General features: G+C 33.8%; 1 protein-coding gene across 1 annotated transcript in view; it reads right to left on the minus strand.

The window, feature by feature from the left end:
- The window catches only part of galt (galactose-1-phosphate uridylyltransferase), a 128873-nt gene that overhangs the window by 43816 nt on the left and 62140 nt on the right, over nt 1-22917 (minus strand). The window contains exon 6 of the mRNA XM_055861383.1: nt 22287-22409. Coding sequence (XP_055717358.1) covers nt 22287-22409 — 123 coding nt within the window. The remainder of the gene's footprint in view (nt 1-22286; nt 22410-22917) is intronic.

The following is a 22917-nucleotide window of genomic DNA, read 5'->3' on the forward strand; positions in this document are numbered from 1 at the left end:
CTGTATTACTATTATACCACTATACTACTGTAATACCATTATACCACTATAATACTGTACTACCATTATACCACTATAATACTGTATTACCATTATACTGTATTACTATTATACCACTATACTACTGTAATACCATTATACCACTATAATACTGTACTACCATTATACTGTATTACTATTATACCACTATAATACTGTATTAACATTATACCACTAAAATACTTTTCTACTATTATACCACTATAATACTGTTCCACTGTACTACCATTATAATACTGTACTACCATTATACCACTATAATACTCTACTACCATTATACCACTATAATATTGTACTACCATTATACCACTATAATACCGTACTACCATTATACCACTATAATACTGTACTACCATTATACCACTATAATACTGTACTACCATTATACCACTATAACACTGTACTACCATTATACCACTATAATACTGTACTACCATTATACCACTATAATACTGTATTACCATTATACCACTATAATAATGTACTACCATTATACCACTATAATACTGTACTACCATTATACCACTATAATACTGTACTACCATTATACCACTATAATACTGTACTACCATTATACCACTATAATACTGTACCACTATAATACTGTACTACCATTATACCACTATAACACTGTACTACCATTATACCACTATAATACTGTACTACCATTATACCACTATAATACTGTACCACCATTATACCACTATAATACTGTACTACCATTATACCACTATAATACTGTAATACCATTATACCACTATAATACTGTACTACCATTATACCACTAAAATACTTTTCTACTATTATACCACTATAATACTGTTCCACTGTACTACCATTATAATACTGTACTACCATTATACCACTATAATACTCTACTACCATTATACCACTATAATATTGTACTACCATTATACCACTATAATACCGTACTACCATTATACCACTATAATACTGTACTACCATTATACCACTATAATACTGTACTACCATTATACCACTATAACACTGTACTACCATTATACCACTATAATACTGTACTACCATTATACCACTATAATACTGTACTACCATTATACCACTATAATACTGTACTACCATTATACCACTATAATACTGTACTACCATTATACCACTATAATACTGTACTACCATTATACCACTATAATACTGTATTACCATTATACCACTATAATAATGTACTACCATTATACCACTATAATACTGTACTACCATTATACCACTATAATACTGTATTACCATTATACTGTACTACCATTATACCACTCTAATACTGTACTACCATTATACCACTATAATACTGTACTACCATTATACCACTATAATACTGTACTACCATTATACCACTATAATACAGTACTACCATTATACCTCTATAATACTGTATTACCATTATACTGTACTACCATTATACCACTATAATACTGTACTACCATTATACCACTATAATACTGTACTACCATTATACCACTATAATACTGTACTACCATTATACCACTATAATACTGTACTACCATTATACCACTATAATACTGTACTTCCATTATACCACTATAATACTGTACTACCATTATACCACTATAATACTGTACTACCATTATACCACTATAATACTGTACCACTATAATACTGTACTACCATTATACCACTATAATACTGTACCACTATAATAATGTACTACCATTATACCACTATAACACTGTACTACCATTATACCACTATAATACTGTACCACTATAATACTGTACTACCATTATACCACTATAATACTGTACTACCATTATACCACTATAATACTGTACTACCATTATACCACTATAACACTGTATTACCATTATACCACTATAATACTGTACTACCATTATACCACTATAACACTCTACTACCATTATACCACTATAATACTGTACTACCATTATACCACTATAACACTGTACTACCATTATACCACTATAATACTGTAATACCATTATACCACTATAATACTGTACTACCATTATACCACTATAATACTGTACTACCATTATACCACTATAATACTGTACCACTATAATACTGTACTACCATTATACCACTATAATACTGTACTACCATTATACCACTATAATACTGTACTACCATTATACCACTATAATACAGTACTACCATTATACTGTATTACTATTAAACCACTATACTACTGTAATACCATTATACCACTATAATACTGTACTACCATTATACCACTATAACACTGTACTACCATTATACCACTATAACACTGTACTACCATTATACCACTATAACAATGTACTACCATTATACCACTATAATACTGTACTACCATTATACCACTATAACACTGTACTACCATTATACCACTATAACAATGTACTACCATTATACCACTATAATACTGTACTACCATTATACCACTATAATACTGTACTACCATTATACCACTATAATACTGTACTACCATTATACAACTATAATACAGTACTACCATTATACAACTATAATACTGTATTACCATTATACTGTACTACCATTATACCACTATAATACTGTACTACCATTATACCACTAAAATACTGTACTACCATTATACCACTATAATAAAGTACTACCATTATACCACTATAATACTGTACTGCCATTATACCACTATAATACTGTACTACCATTATACCACTATAATACTGTACTACCATTATACCACCATAATACTGCACCACTGTACTACCATTATACCACTATAATACTGTATTACTATTATACCACTATAATACTGTATTATCATTATACTGTATTACTATTATACCACTATACTACTGTAATACCATTATACCACTATAATACTGTACTACAATTATACTGTATTACTATTATACCACTATAATACTGTATTAACATTATACCACTAAAATACTTTTCTACTATTATACCACTATAATACTGTTCCACTGTACTACCATTATAATACTGTACTACCATTATACCACTATAATACTCTACTACCATTATACCACTATAATATTGTACTACCATTATACCACTATAATACTGTATTACCATTATACTGTACTACCATTATACCACTATAATACTGTACTACCATTATACCACTATAATACTGTACTACCATTATACCACTATAATACTGTACTACCATTATACCACTATAATACTGTACTACCATTATACCACTATAATACAGTACTACCATTATACCACTATAATACTGTATTACCATTATACTGTACTACCATTATACCACTATAATACTGTACTACCATTATACCACTATAATACTGTACTACCATTATACCACTATAATACTGTACTACCATTATACCACTATAATACAGTACTACCATTATACCTCTATAATACTGTATTACCATTATACTGTACTACCATTATACCACTATAATACTGTACTACCATTATACCACTATAATACTGTACTACCATTATACCACTATAATACAGTACTACCATTAGACCACTATAATACTGTATTACCATTATACCACTATAACACTGTACTACCATTATACCACTATAATACTGTACTACCATTATACCACTATAACACTGTACTACCATTATACCACTATAATACTGTACTACCATTATACCACTATAATACTGTACCACTATAATACTGTACTACCATTATACCACTATAACACTGTATTACCATTATACCACTATAATACTGTACTACCATTATACCACTATAACACTCTACTACCATTATACCACTATAATACTGTACTACCATTATACCACTATAACACTGTACTACCATTATACCACTATAATACTGTACTACCATTATACCACTATAATACTGTACTACCATTATACCACTATAATACTGTACCACTATAATAATGTACTACCATTATACCACTATAACACTGTACTACCATTATACCACTATAATACTGTACCACTATAATACTGTACTACCATTATACCACTATAATACTGTACTACCATTATACCACTATAATACTGTACTACCATTATACCACTATAATACAGTACTACCATTATACCACTATAATACTGTACTGCCATTATACCACTATAATACTGTACTACCATTATACCACCATAATACTGTATTACCATTATACCACTATAATAATGTATTACTATTATACCACTATAATACTGTATTACCATTATACTGTATTACTATTATACCACTATAATACTGTAATACCATTATACCACTATAATACTGTATTACCATTATACCGCTAAAATTCTTTTCTACTATTATACCACTATAATACTGTTCCACTGTACTACCATTATAATACTGTACTACCATTATACCACTATAATACTCTACTACCATTATACCACTAAAATATTGTACCACCATTATACCACTATAATACTGTACCACCATTATACCACTATAATACTGTACTACCATTATACCACTATAATACTGTACTACCATTATAGCACTATAATACTGTACTACCATTATACCACTATAATACTCTACTACCATTATACCACTATAATACTGTACTACCATTATACCACTATAATACTGTACTACCATTATACCACTATAATACTGTACTACCATTATACCACTATAATACTGTATTACCATTATACCACTATAATATTGTACCACCATTATACCACTATAATACTGTACCACCACTATAATACTATACCACCATTATACCACTATAATACTGTACTACCATTACACCACTATAATACTGTACTACCATTATACCACTATAATACTGTACTACCATTATACTACTATAATACTGTACTACCATTATACCACTATAATACTGTACTACCATTATACCACTATAATACTGTAATACCATTATACCACTATAACACTGTACTACCATTATACCACTATAATACTGTACCACCATTATACCACTATAATACTGCACTACCATTATACCACTATAATACTGTATTACCATTATACTGTACTACCATTATACCACTATAATACTGTACTACCATTATACCACTATAATACTGTATTACCATTATACCACTATAATACAGTACTACCATTATACCACTATAATAATGTACTACCATTATACCACTATAATACTGGATTACTATTATACCACTATAATACTGTATTACCATTATACCACTATAATACTGTATTACCATTATATTGTATTACTATTATACCACTATAATACTGTAATACCATTATACCACTATAATACTGTATTACCATTATACTGTATTACTATTATACCACTATAATACTGTAATACCATTATACCACTATAATACTGTACTACCATTATACCACTGTAATACTGTACTACCATTATACCACTATAATACAGTACTACCATTATACCACTATAATACTGTACTACCATTATACCACTATAATACAGTACTACCATTATACCACTATAATACTGTATTACCATTATAGCACTATAATAATGTATTACTATTATACCACTATAATACTGTATTACCATTATACCACTATAATACTGTAATACCATTATACCACTATAATACTGTATTACCATTATACTACTAAAATACTTTTCTACTATTATACCACTATAATACTGTTCCACTGTACTACCATTATAATACTGTACTACCATTATACCACTATAATACTCTACTACCATTATACCACTATAATATTGTACCACCATTATACCACTATAATACTGTACCACCATTATACCACTATAATACTGTACTACCATTATAGCACTATAATACTGTACTACCATTATACCACTATAATACTGTACTACCATTATACCACTATAATACTGTACTACCATTATACCACTATAATACTGTACTACCATTATACCACTATAATACTGTATTAACATTATACCACTATAATATTGTACCACCATTATACCACTATAATACTGTACCACCACTATAATACTGTACCACCATTATACCACTATAATACTGTACTACCATTACACCACTATAATACTGTACTACCATTATACCACTATAATACTGTACTACCATTATACCACTATAACACTCTACTATCATTATACCACTATAATACTGTACTACCATTATACCACTATAACACTGTACTACCATTATACCACTATAATACTGTACTACCATTATACCACTATAATACTGTACTACCATTATACCACTATAACACTGTACTACCATTATACCACTATAATACTGTACTACCATTATACCACTATAATACTGTACCACTATAATAATGTACTACCATTATACCACTATAACACTGTACTACCATTATACCACTATAATACTGTACCACTATAATACTGTACTACCATTATACCACTATAATACTGTACTACCATTATACCACTATAATACTGTACTACCATTATACCACTATAATACAGTACTACCATTATACCACTATAATACTGTACTACCATTATACCACTATAATACTGTACTACCATTATACCACTATAATACTGTACTGCCATTATACCACTATAATACTGTACTACCATTATACCACCATAATACTGCACCACTGTACTACCATTATACCACTATAATACTGTATTACCATTATACCACTATAATAATGTATTACTATTATACCAATATAATACTGTATTACCATTATACTGTATTACTATTATACCACTATAATACTGTAATACCATTATACCACTATAATACTGTATTACCATTATACCACTAAAATACTTTTCTACTATTATACCACTATAATACTGTTCCGCTGTACTACCATTATAATACTGTACTACCATTATACCACTATAATACTCTACTACCATTATACCACTATAATATTGTACCACCATTATACCACTATAATACTGTACCACCATTATACCACTATAATACTGTACTACCATTATAGCACTATAATACTGTACTACCATTATACCACTATAATACTCTACTACCATTATACCACTATAATACTGTACTACCATTATACCACTATAATACTGTATTACCATTATACCACTATAATATTGTACCACCATTATACCACTATAATACTGTACCACCACTAGAATACTGTACCACCATTATACCACTATAATACTGTACTACCATTACACCACTATAATACTGTCCTACCATTATACCACTATAATACTGTACTACCATTATACCACTATAATACTGTACTACCATTATACCACTATAATACTGTACTACCATTATACCACTATAATACTGTAATACCATTATACCACTATAACACTGTACTACCATTATACCACTATAATACTGTACCACCATTATACCACTATAATACTGCACTACCATTATACCACTATAATACTGTATTACCATTATACTGTACTACCATTATACCACTATAATACTGTACTACCATTATACCACTATAATACTGTACTACCATTATATCACTATAATACAGTACTACCATTATACCACTATAATAATGTACTACCATTATACCACTATAATACTGGATTACTATTATACCACTATAATACTGTATTACCATTATACCACTATAATACTGTATTACCATTATACTGTATTACTATTATACCACTATAATACTGTAATACCATTATACCACTATAATACTGTAATACCATTATACCACTATAATACTGTACTACCATTATACCACTATAATACTGTACTACCATTATACCACTATAATACAGTACTACCATTATACCACTATAATACTGTACTACCATTATACCACTATAATACAGTACTACCATTATACCACTATAATATTGTATTACCATTATACCACTATAATAATGTATTACTATTATACCACTATAATACTGTATTACCATTATACCACTATAATACTGTAATACCATTATACCACTATAATACTGTATTACCATTATACCACTAAAATACTTTTCTACTATTATACCACTATAATACTGTTCCACTGTACTACCATTATAATACTGTACTACCATTATACCACTATAATACTCTACCATTATACCACTATAATATTGTACCACCATTATACCACTATAATACTGTACCACCATTATACCACTATAATACTGTACTACCATTATAGCACTATAATACTGTACTACCATTATACCACTATAATACTCTACTACCATTATACCACTATAATACTGTACTACCATTATACCACTATAATACTGTACTACCATTATACCACTATAATACTGTATTACCATTATACCACTATAATATTGTACCACCATTATACCACTATAATACTGTACCACCACTATAATACTGTACCACCATTATACCACTATAATACTGTACTACCATTACACCACTATAATACTGTACTACCATTATACCACTATAATACTGTACTACCATTATACCACTATAATACTGTACTACCATTATACCACTATAATACTGTACTACCATTATACCACTATAATACTGTAATACCATTATACCACTATAACACTGTACTACCATTATACCACTATAATACTGTACTACCATTATACCACTATAATACTGTACTACCATTATACCACTATAATACTGTACTACCATTATACCACTATAATACTGTACTACCATTATACCACTATAATACTGTACTACCATTATACCACTATAATACTGTACTACCATTATACCACTATAATACTGTACTACCATTATACCACTATAATACTGTACTACCATTATACCACTATAATACTCTACTACCATTATACCACTATAATACTGTACTACCATTATACCACTATAATACTGTACCACTGTACTACCATTATACCACTATAATACTGTATTACCATTTTACCACTATAATAATGTACTACCATTATACCACTATAATACTGTACTACCATTATACCACTATAATACTGTACTACCATTATACCACTATAATACTGTACCACTGTACTACCATTATACCACTATAATACTGTATTACCATTATACCACTATAATACTGTACTACCATTATACCACTATAATACTGTACTACCATTATACCACCATAATACTGTACCACTGTACTACCATTATACCACTATAATACTGTATTACCATTATACCACTATAATACTGTACTACCATTATACCACTATACTACTCTACTACCATTATGCCACTATAATACTGAACTACCATTATACCACTATAATACTGTACCACTGTACTACCATTATACCACTATAAAACTGTACTACCATTATACCACTATAATACTGTACCACCATTATACCACTATAATACTGTACTACCATTATACCACTATAATACTGTAATACCATTATACCACTATAATACTGTACTACCATTATAGCACTATAATACTGTACTACCATTATACCACTATAATACTGTACTACCATTATACCACTATAATAATGTACTACCATTATACCACTATAATAATCTACTACCATTATACCACCATAATACTGTACCACTGTACTACCATTATACCACTATAATAATGTACTACCATTATACCACTATAATATTGTACTACCATTATACCACTATAATACTGTACTACCATTATACCACTATAATACTGTATTACCATTATACCACTATAATACTGTATTACCATTATACCACTATAATACTGTAATACCATTATACCACTATAATACTGTACTACCATTATACCACTATAATACTGTATTACCATTATACTACTAAATACTTTTCTACTATTATACCACTATAATACTGTATTACCATTATACCACTATAATACTGTACCACTGTACTACCATTATACCACTATAATACTCTACCACCATTATACCACTATAATACTGTACCACCACTATAATACTGTACGACCATTATGCCACAATAATACTGTACTACCATTATACCACTATAATACTGTACCACTGTACTACCATTATACCACTATAATACTGTACCACCACTATAATACTGTACTACCATTATACCACTATAATACTGTACTACCATTATACCACTATAATACTGTACTACCATTATACCACTATACTACTCTACTACCATTATACCTCTATACTACTCTACTACCATTATACCACTATAATACTGTACTACCATTATACCACTATAACACTGTACTACCATTATACCTCTATACTACTCTACTGCCATTATACCACTATAATACTGTACTACCATTATACCACTATAATACTGTATTACCATTATACCACTATAATACTGTACTACCATTATACCACTTTAAATACTGTACTACCATTATACCACTATAATACTGTAATACCATTATACCACTATAATACTGTACTACCATTACACAACTATAATACTGTACTGCCATTATACCACTATAATACTCAACTACCATTATACCACTATAATACTGTACTACCATTATACCACTATAATACTGTACCACTATAATACTGTATTACCATTATACTGTACTACCATTATACCACTATAATACTGTACTACCATTATACCACTATAATACTGTATTACCATTATACCACTATAATACTGTACCACTGTACTACCATTATACCACTATAATACTGTAATACCATTATACCACTATAATACTGTACTACCATTATACAACTATAATACTGTACCACCATTATACCACTATAATACTCAACTACCATTATACCACTATAATACTGTACTACCATTATACCACTATAATACTGTACCACTATAATACTGTATTACCATTATACTGTACTACCATTATACCACTATAATACTGTACTACCATTATACCACTATAATACTGTACTACCATTATACAACTATAATACTGTACCACCATTATACCACTATAATACTCAACTACCATTATACCACTATAATACTGTACTACCATTATACCACTATAATACTGTATTACCATTATACTGTACTACCATTATACCACTATAATACTGTACTACCATTATACCACTATAATACTGTATTACCATTATACCACTATAATACTGTACTACCATTATACCACTATAATACTGTACCACTATAATACTGTATTACCATTATACTGTACTACCATTATACCACTATAATACTGTACTACCATTATACCACTATAATACTGTATTACCATTATACCACTATAATACTGTACTAAAATTATACCACTATAATACTGTATTACCATTATACCACTATAATACTCTACTACCATTATACCACTATAATACTGTACTACCATTATACCACTATAATACTGTACTACCATTATACCACTATAATACTGTACTACCATTATACCACTATAATACTGTACTACCATTATACCACTATAATACTGTACTACCATTATACCACTATAATACTGTATTACCATTATACCACTATAATACTGTACTACCATTATACCACTATAATACTGTATTACCATTATACCACTATAATACTGTACCACTGTACTACCATTATACCACTATAATACTGTACTACCATTATACCACTATAATACTGTATTACCATTATACCACTATAATACTGTACCACTGTACTACCATTATACCACTATAATACTGTACCACCATTATACCACTATAATACTGTACTACCATTATACCACTATAATACTGTACTACCATTATACCACTATAATACTGCACTACCATTATACCACTATAATACTGCACTACCATTATACCACTATAATACTGTACTACCATTATACCACTATAATACTGTACTACCATTATACCACTATAATACTGTACTACCATTATACCACTATAATACTGTACCACTGTACTACCATTATACCACTATAATACTGTACCACCATTATACCACTATAATACTGTACTACCATTATACCACTATAATACTGTACTACCATTATACCACTATAATACTGTACTACCATTATACCACTATAATACTGTACTACCATTATACCACTATAATACTGTACTACCATTATACCACTATAATACTGTACTACCATTATACCACTATAATACTGTACTACCATTATACCACTATAATACTGTACTACCATTATACCACTATAATACTGTACTACCATTATACCACTATAATACTGTACTACCATTATACCACTATAATACTGTACTACCATTATACCACTATAATACTGTACTGCCATTATACCACTATAATACTGTATTACCATTATACCACTATAATACAGTACTACCATTATACCACTATAATATTAATATTATAGTGGTATAATGGTATTATAGTGTATTATAGTGGTATAATGGTAGTACACCATTATACCACTATAATACTGCACTACCATTATACCACTATAACACTGTACTACCATTATACCACTATAATACTGTACCACTGTACTACCATTATACCACTATAATACTGTATTACCATTATACCACTATAAAAATGTACTACCATTATACCACTATAATACTGTACTACCATTATACAACTATAATACTGTACTACCATTATACCACTATAATACTGTACCACTGTACTACCATTATACCACTATAATACTGTACTACCATTATACAACTATAATACTGTATTACCATTATACCACTATAATACTGTACTACCATTATACCACTATAATACTGTACCACCATTATACCACTATAATACTGTACTACCATTATACCACTATAATACTGTACTACCATTATACCACTATAATACTGTACCACTGTACTACCATTATACCACTATAATACTGTACTACCATTATACCACTATAATACTGTACTACCATTATACCACCATAATACTGTACCACTGTACTACCATTATACCACTATAATACTGTATTACCATTATACCACTATAATACTGTACTACCATTATACCACTATACTACTCTACTACCATTATGCCACTATAATACTGAACTACCATTATACCACTATAATACTGTACCACTGTACTACCATTATACCACTATAAAACTGTACTACCATTATACCACTATAATACTGTACCACCATTATACCACTATAATACTGTACTACCATTATACCACTATAATACTGTAATACCATTATACCACTATAATACTGTACTACCATTATACCACTATAATACTGTACTACCATTATACCACTATAATACTGTACTACCATTATACCACTATAATAATGTACTACCATTATACCACTATAATAATCTACTACCATTATACCACCATAATACTGTACCACTGTACTACCATTATACCACTATAATAATGTACTACCATTATACCACTATAATATTGTACTACCATTATACCACTATAATACTGTACTACCATTATACCACTATAATACTGTATTACCATTATACCACTATAATACTGTATTACCATTATACCACTATAATACTGTAATACCATTATACCACTATAATACTGTACTACCATTATACCACTATAATACTGTATTACCATTATACTACTAAATACTTTTCTACTATTATACCACTATAATACTGTATTACCATTATACCACTATAATACTGTACCACTGTACTACCATTATACCACTATAATACTCTACCACCATTATACCACTATAATACTGTACCACCACTATAATACTGTACGACCATTATGCCACAATAATACTGTACTACCATTATACCACTATAATACTGTACCACTGTACTACCATTATACCACTATAATACTGTACCACCACTATAATACTGTACTACCATTATACCACTATAATACTGTACTACCATTATACCACTATAATACTGTACTACCATTATACCACTATACTACTCTACTACCATTATACCTCTATACTACTCTACTACCATTATACCACTATAATACTGTACTACCATTATACCACTATAACACTGTACTACCATTATACCTCTATACTACTCTACTGCCATTATACCACTATAATACTGTACTACCATTATACCACTATAATACTGTATTACCATTATACCACTATAATACTGTACTACCATTATACCACTTTAAATACTGTACTACCATTATACCACTATAATACTGTAATACCATTATACCACTATAATACTGTACTACCATTACACAACTATAATACTGTACTGCCATTATACCACTATAATACTCAACTACCATTATACCACTATAATACTGTACTACCATTATACCACTATAATACTGTACCACTATAATACTGTATTACCATTATACTGTACTACCATTATACCACTATAATACTGTACTACCATTATACCACTATAATACTGTATTACCATTATACCACTATAATACTGTACCACTGTACTACCATTATACCACTATAATACTGTAATACCATTATACCACTATAATACTGTACTACCATTATACAACTATAATACTGTACCACCATTATACCACTATAATACTCAACTACCATTATACCACTATAATACTGTACTACCATTATACCACTATAATACTGTACCACTATAATACTGTATTACCATTATACTGTACTACCATTATACCACTATAATACTGTACTACCATTATACCACTATAATACTGTACTACCATTATACAACTATAATACTGTACCACCATTATACCACTATAATACTCAACTACCATTATACCACTATAATACTGTACTACCATTATACCACTATAATACTGTATTACCATTATACTGTACTACCATTATACCACTATAATACTGTACTACCATTATACCACTATAATACTGTATTACCATTATACCACTATAATACTGTACTACCATTATACCACTATAATACTGTACCACTATAATACTGTATTACCATTATACTGTACTACCATTATACCACTATAATACTGTACTACCATTATACCACTATAATACTGTATTACCATTATACCACTATAATACTGTACTAAAATTATACCACTATAATACTGTATTACCATTATACCACTATAATACTCTACTACCATTATACCACTATAATACTGTACTACCATTATACCACTATAATACTGTACTACCATTATACCACTATAATACTGTACTACCATTATACCACTATAATACTGTACTACCATTATACCACTATAATACTGTACTACCATTATACCACTATAATACTGTATTACCATTATACCACTATAATACTGTACTACCATTATACCACTATAATACTGTATTACCATTATACCACTATAATACTGTACCACTGTACTACCATTATACCACTATAATACTGTACTACCATTATACCACTATAATACTGTATTACCATTATACCACTATAATACTGTACCACTGTACTACCATTATACCACTATAATACTGTACCACCATTATACCACTATAATACTGTACTACCATTATACCACTATAATACTGTACTACCATTATACCACTATAATACTGCACTACCATTATACCACTATAATACTGCACTACCATTATACCACTATAATACTGTACTACCATTATACCACTATAATACTGTACTACCATTATACCACTATAATACTGTACTACCATTATACCACTATAATACTGTACCACTGTACTACCATTATACCACTATAATACTGTACTACCATTATACCACTATAATACTGTACTACCATTATACCACTATAATACTGTACTACCATTATACCACTATAATACTGTACTACCATTATACCACTATAATACTGTACTACCATTATACCACTATAATACTGTACTACCATTATACCACTATAATACTGTACTACCATTATACCACTATAATACTGTACTACCATTATACCACTATAATACTGTACTACCATTATACCACTATAATACTGTACTACCATTATACCACTATAATACTGTACTACCATTATACCACTATAATACTGTACTACCATTATACCACTATAATACTGTACTGCCATTATACCACTATAATACTGTATTACCATTATACCACTATAATACAGTACTACCATTATACCACTATAATATTAATATTATAGTGGTATAATGGTATTATAGTGTATTATAGTGGTATAATGGTAGTACACCATTATACCACTATAATACTGCACTACCATTATACCACTATAACACTGTACTACCATTATACCACTATAATACTGTACCACTGTACTACCATTATACCACTATAATACTGTATTACCATTATACCACTATAAAAATGTACTACCATTATACCACTATAATACTGTACTACCATTATACAACTATAATACTGTACTACCATTATACCACTATAATACTGTACCACTGTACTACCATTATACCACTATAATACTGTACTACCATTATACAACTATAATACTGTATTACCATTATACCACTATAATACTGTACTACCATTATACCACTATAATACTGTACCACCATTATACCACTATAATACTGTACTACCATTATACCACTATAATACTGTACTACCATTATACCACTATAATACTGTACCACTGTACTACCATTATACCACTATAATACTGTACTACCATTATACCACTATAATACTGTACTACCATTATACCACCATAATACTGTACCACTGTACTACCATTATACCACTATAATACTGTATTACCATTATACCACTATAATACTGTACTACCATTATACCACTATACTACTCTACTACCATTATGCCACTATAATACTGAACTACCATTATACCACTATAATACTGTACCACTGTACTACCATTATACCACTATAAAACTGTACTACCATTATACCACTATAATACTGTACCACCATTATACCACTATAATACTGTACTACCATTATGCCACTATAATACTGAACTACCATTATACCACTATAATACTGTACCACTGTACTACCATTATACCACTATAATACTGTACTACCATTATACCACTATAATACTGTACTACCATTATACCACTATAATACTGTACTACCATTATACCACTATAATACTGTACTACCATTATACCACTATAATACAGTACTACCATTATACCACTATAATACTGTAATACTATTATACCACTATAATACTGTACTACCATTATACCACTATAATACTGTATTACCATTATACCACTATAATACTGTATTACCATTATACCACTATAATACTGTACTACCATTATACCACTATAATATTGTACTACCATTATACCACTATAATACTGTACTACCATTATACCACTATAATACTGTATTACCATTATACCACTATAATACTGTATTACCATTATACCACTATAATACTGTATTACCATTATACCACTATAATACTGTATTACCATTATACCACTATAATACTGTATTACCATTATACCACTATAATACTGTACTACCATTATACCACTATAATACTGTATTACCATTATACTACTAAATACTTTTCTACTATTATACCACTATAATACTGTATTACCATTATACCACTATAATACTGTACCACTGTACTACCATTATACCACTATAATACTCTACCACCATTATACCACTATAATACTGTACCACCACTATAATACTGTACGACCATTATGCCACTATAATACTGTACCACTGTACTACCATTATACCACTATAATACTGTACCACCACTATAATACTGTACTACCATTATACCACTATAATACTGTACTACCATTATACCACTATAACACTGTACTACCATTATACCACTATACTACTCTACTACCATTATACCTCTATACTACTCTACTACCATTATACCACTATAATACTGTACTACCATTATACCACTATAATACTGTATTACCATTATACCACTATAATACTGTACTACCATTATACCACTATAATACTGTACTACCATTATACCACTATAATACTCAACTACCATTATACCACTATAATACTGTACTACCATTATACCACTATAATACTGTACCACTATAATACTGTATTACCATTATACTGTACTACCATTATACCACTATAATACTGTACTACCATTATACCACTATAATACTGTATTACCATTATACCACTATAATACTGTACTAAAATTATACCACTATAATACTGTACTACCATTATACCACTATAATACTGTACTACCATTATACCACTATAATACTGTACTACCATTATACCACTATAATACTGTACCACCATTATACCACTATAATACTGTACTACCATTATACCACTATAATACTGTACCACCATTATACCACTATAATACTGTATTACCATTATACCACTATAATACTCTACTACCATTATACCACTATAATACTGTACTACCATTATACCACTATAATACTGTACTACCATTATACCACTATAATACTGTATTACCATTATACCACTATAATACTGTACTACCATTATACCACTATAATACTGTACTACCATTATACCACTATAATACTGTACTACCATTATACCACTATAATACTGTATTACCATTATACCACTATAATACTGTACTACCATTATACCACTATAATACTGTACTACCATTATACCACTATAATACTGTATTACCATTATACCACTATAATACTGTACCACTGTACTACCATTATACCACTATAATACTGTATTACAATTATACCACTATAATACTGTACCACCATTATACCACTATAATACTGTACTACCATTATACCACTATAATACTGTACCACTGTACTACCATTATACCACTATAATACTGTATTACAATTATACCACTATAATACTGTACTACCATTATACCACTATAATACTCTACTACCATTATACCACTATAATACTGTACTACCATTATACCACTATAATACTGTACTACCATTATACCACTATAATACTGTACTACCATTATACCACTATAATACTGTATTACCATTATACCACTATAATACTGTACTACCATTATACCACTATAATACTCTACTACCATTATACCACTATAATACTGTACTACTATTATACCACTATAATGCTGTACCACAGTCTCTCTGCTCCCCTCCTCTCCCATCTCTCTCTGCTCCCTTCCTCTCCTCCCTCTCGCTCCCCTTCTCTCATCCCTCTCTCTCCCCTCCTCTCTTCCCTCTCTCTCCCCTCCTCTCCTTCCTCTCTCTCTCTCCCCTCCCTCTCTCTCCCCTTCTCTCATCCCTCTCTGTCCCCTCCTCTCCTCCCTCTCTCTCCCCATCTCTCTCTGCTCCCTCTCTCCCCTCCTCTCGCTCCCCTTCTGTCATCCCTCTCTCCCCTCCCCTCCCCTCCTCTCCCATCCCTCTCCTCCCTCTCTCTCCCCTCCTCTCCCATTCCTCTCCTCCCTCTCGCTCCCCTCATCCCATCCCTCTCTCTCCCCTCCCCTCCTCTCCCATCCCTCTCTCTCCCTTCCTCTCATCCCTCTCTCTCCTCTCTCTGCTCCCTCTCTCTCCCCTCCTCTCCCATCCCTCTCTCTCCTTTCCTCTCCTCCCTCCCTCTCTCCTCCCTCTCTCTCCCCTCCTCTCCCATCCCTCTCTCTCCCTTCCTTTCCTCCCTCTCTCTCCCCTCCTCCCCTCCCTAACTCTCCCCTCTCCTCCCTCTCTCTCCTCCCTCTCTCATCCCTCTCCCATCCCTCTCTCTCCCCTCCCCTCCTCTCGTCCCTCTCTCTCCCCTCCTCTCCTCCCTCTCCCTCTCTCTCTCCCCTTCCCTCCTCTCCTCCCTCTCTCTCCCCTCCTCTCCTCCCTCCCTCTCTCTCCCCTCCTCTCCTCCCTCCCTCTCTCCCCTCCCCTCCTCTCCTCTCTCCCCTCCTCTCCTCCCTCTCTCTCCCCTCCTTTCCTCCCTCTCTCTCCCCTCCTCCCCTCCCTAACTCTCCCCTCTCCTCCCTCTCTCATCCCTCTCCCATCCCTCTCTCTCCCCTCCCCTCCTCTCCTCCCTCTCTCTCCCCTCCTCTCCTCCCTCTCCCTCTCTCTCTCTCCTCCCCTCCTCTCCTCCCTCTCTCTCCCCTCCTCTCCTCCCTCTCTCTCCCCTCCTCTCCTCCCTCTCCCATCTCTCTCTGCTCCCTTCCCATCCACAGGCTCCCTATGGAATCAGAGCACCAGAGAGGCAGCAGAGCAGATAGCTCTCCAACAACTGACAGAGAGCAATCAGCGAGAGCAGTGTCCCATTTCCTCTCCTCCCTCTCTCTCTCTCCCCTCCCCTCCTCTCCTCCCTCTGACAGAGAGCAATCAGCGAGAGCAGTGTCCCATTTCTCCATGATGCTCCACAACAACACGACAGCTCTGTCATACCTGGGATGCTGCTATGGGCTGTGTGGTCGGTCTAGCTGCTATGGGCTGTGTGGTCGGTCTAGCTGCTATGGGCTGTGTGGTCGGTCTAGCTGCTATGGGCTGTGTGGTCGGTCTAGCTGCTATGGGCTGTGTGGTCGGTCTAGCTGCTATGGGCTGTGTGGTCGGTCTAGCTGCTATGGGCTGTGTGGTCGGTCTAGCTGCTATGGGCTGTGAGGTCGGTCTAGCTGCTATGGGCTGTGTGGTCGGTCTAGCTGCTATGGGCTGTGTGGTCGGTCTAGCTGCTATGGGCTGTGTGGTCGGTCTAGCTGCTATGGGCTGTGTGGTCGATCTAGCTGCTATGGGCTGTGGGGTCGGTCTAGCTGCTATGGGCTGTGTGGTCGGTCTAGCTGCTATGGGCTGTGTGGTCGGTCTAGCTGCTATGGGCTGTGTGGTCGGTCTAGCTGCTATGGGCTGTGAGGTCGGTCTAGCTGCTATGGGCTGTGTGGTCGGTCTAGCTGCTATGGGCTGTGTGGTCGGTCTAGCTGCTATGGGCTGTGTGGTCGGTCTAGCTGCTATGGGCTGTGTGGTCGGTCTAGCTGATATCTGGGATGCTGGGGAATGGTGATCAGGTCTAACACACATCTAACACACTGAGGGAATGGTGTAACACACATCTAACACACTGGGGGAATGGTGTAACACACATCTAACACACTGGGGGAATGGTGTAACAGACATCTAACACACTGGGGGAATGGTGATCAGGTGTAACACACTGGGGGAATGGTGTAACACACATCTAACACACTGGGGGAATGGTGTAACACACATCTAACACACTGGGGGAATGGTGTAACACACATCTAACACACTGGGGGAATGGTGTAACACACATCTAACACACTGGGGGAATGGTGTAACAGACATCTAACACACTGGGGGAATGGTGTAACACACATCTAACACACTGGGGGAATGGTGTAACACACATCTAACACACTGGGGGAATGGTGATCAGGTGTAACACACTGGGGGAATGGTGTAACACACTGGGGGAATGGTGTAACACACTGGGGGAATGGTGTAACACACTGGGGGAATGGTGTAACACACTGGGGGAATGGTGTAACACACTGGGGGAATGGTGATCAGGTGTAACACACTGGGGGAATGGTGTAACACACTGGGGGAATGGTGCAACACACTGGGGGAATGGTGCAACACACTGGGGGAATGGTGTAACACACTGGGGGAATGGTGTAACACACTGGGGGAATGGTGATCTGGTGTAACACAGATGGACTGGAGATAGTAGTCCTACCTGTCTCTCTGCCTCCATCTTAGCATACTGTACCAGTAGAGGTATTATGGGTAATGTAGTCCTACCTGTCTCTCTGCCTCCATCTTACCATACTGTACCAGTAGAGGTATTATGGGTAATGTAGTCCTACCTGTCTCTCTGCCTCCATCTTAGCATACTGTACCAGTAGAGGTATTATGGGTAATGTAGTCCTACCTGTCTCTCTGCCTCCAGCTTAGCGTACTGCAGCAGTAGAGGTATTATGGGTAATGTAGTCCTACCTGTCTCTCTGCCTCCATCTTAGCATACTGTACCAGTAGAGGTATGATGGGTAATGTAGTCCTACCTGTCTCTCTGCCTCCAGCTTAGCGTACTGTACCAGTAGAGGTATGATGGGTAATGTAGTCCTACCTGTCTCTCTGCCTCCATCTTAGCGTACTGTACCAGTAGAGGTATGATGGGTAATGCAGTCCTACCTGTCTCTCTGCCTCCAGCTTAGCGTACTGTACCAGTAGAGGTATGATGGGTAATGTAGTCCTACCTGTCTCTCTGCCTCCATCTTAGCGTACTGTACCAGTAGAGGTATGATGGGTAATGTAGTCCTACCTGTCTCTCTGCCTCCATCTTAGCGTACTGCAGCAGTAGAGGTATGATGGGTAATGTAGTCCTACCTGTCTCTCTGCCTCCATCTTAGCGTACTGTACCAGTAGAGGTATGATGGGTAATGTAGTCCTACCTGTCTCTCTGCCTCCATCTTAGCGTACTGTACCAGTAGAGGTATGATGGGTAATGTAGTCCTACCTGTCTCTCTGCCTCCATCTTAGCGTACTGCAGCAGTAGAGGTTCTCCGTGGGTCTTCAGGTATTCTCTCTGACAGCGGTCCGACAGGGTGGCTTCATTAGGCAGGAAGTTACTGGCCCACACCTATGACATCACAGGAAGAGGACAACACTGGGTGAGAGCACAGAAGTAGGAGCAGGGATGAGAGGAGACAGTGGAGAGGAGAGAGGGATTAGAAGGAGGGAGGAGAGAGGAAGACCGGAAACAGCAGCACACTGGGAGAGAGCGCAGAACTAGGAGCAGGGATCAGAGGAGAGAGGAGGACCGGAAACAGCAGCACACTGGGAGAGAGCGCAGAACTAGGAGCAGGGATCAGAGGAGACAGTGGAGAGGAGAGAGGGATTAGAAGGAGGGAGGAGAGAGGAGGACCAGAAACAGCAGCACACTGGGAGAGAGAGTTCATCATGTCTGTCTGGACAATAATAACACACTAACTCGAACCCAGCAGAGTTGGCTCTTTAAACCACCACAACGCAGGGCTGCACTCTGCAAATAGCAGGATATCATGGGTGATACTAGGCATATCAATACGGTCCAGTTATTTCTCCTCAGACCCAATGGATTTAAGAAGCACTTTGATCGTCCCCATCAT

The sequence above is a fragment of the Salvelinus fontinalis genome, chromosome 2, assembly GCF_029448725.1.
Source record: "Salvelinus fontinalis isolate EN_2023a chromosome 2, ASM2944872v1, whole genome shotgun sequence".
NCBI classification, from domain to species: Eukaryota; Metazoa; Chordata; class Actinopteri; order Salmoniformes; family Salmonidae; genus Salvelinus; species Salvelinus fontinalis.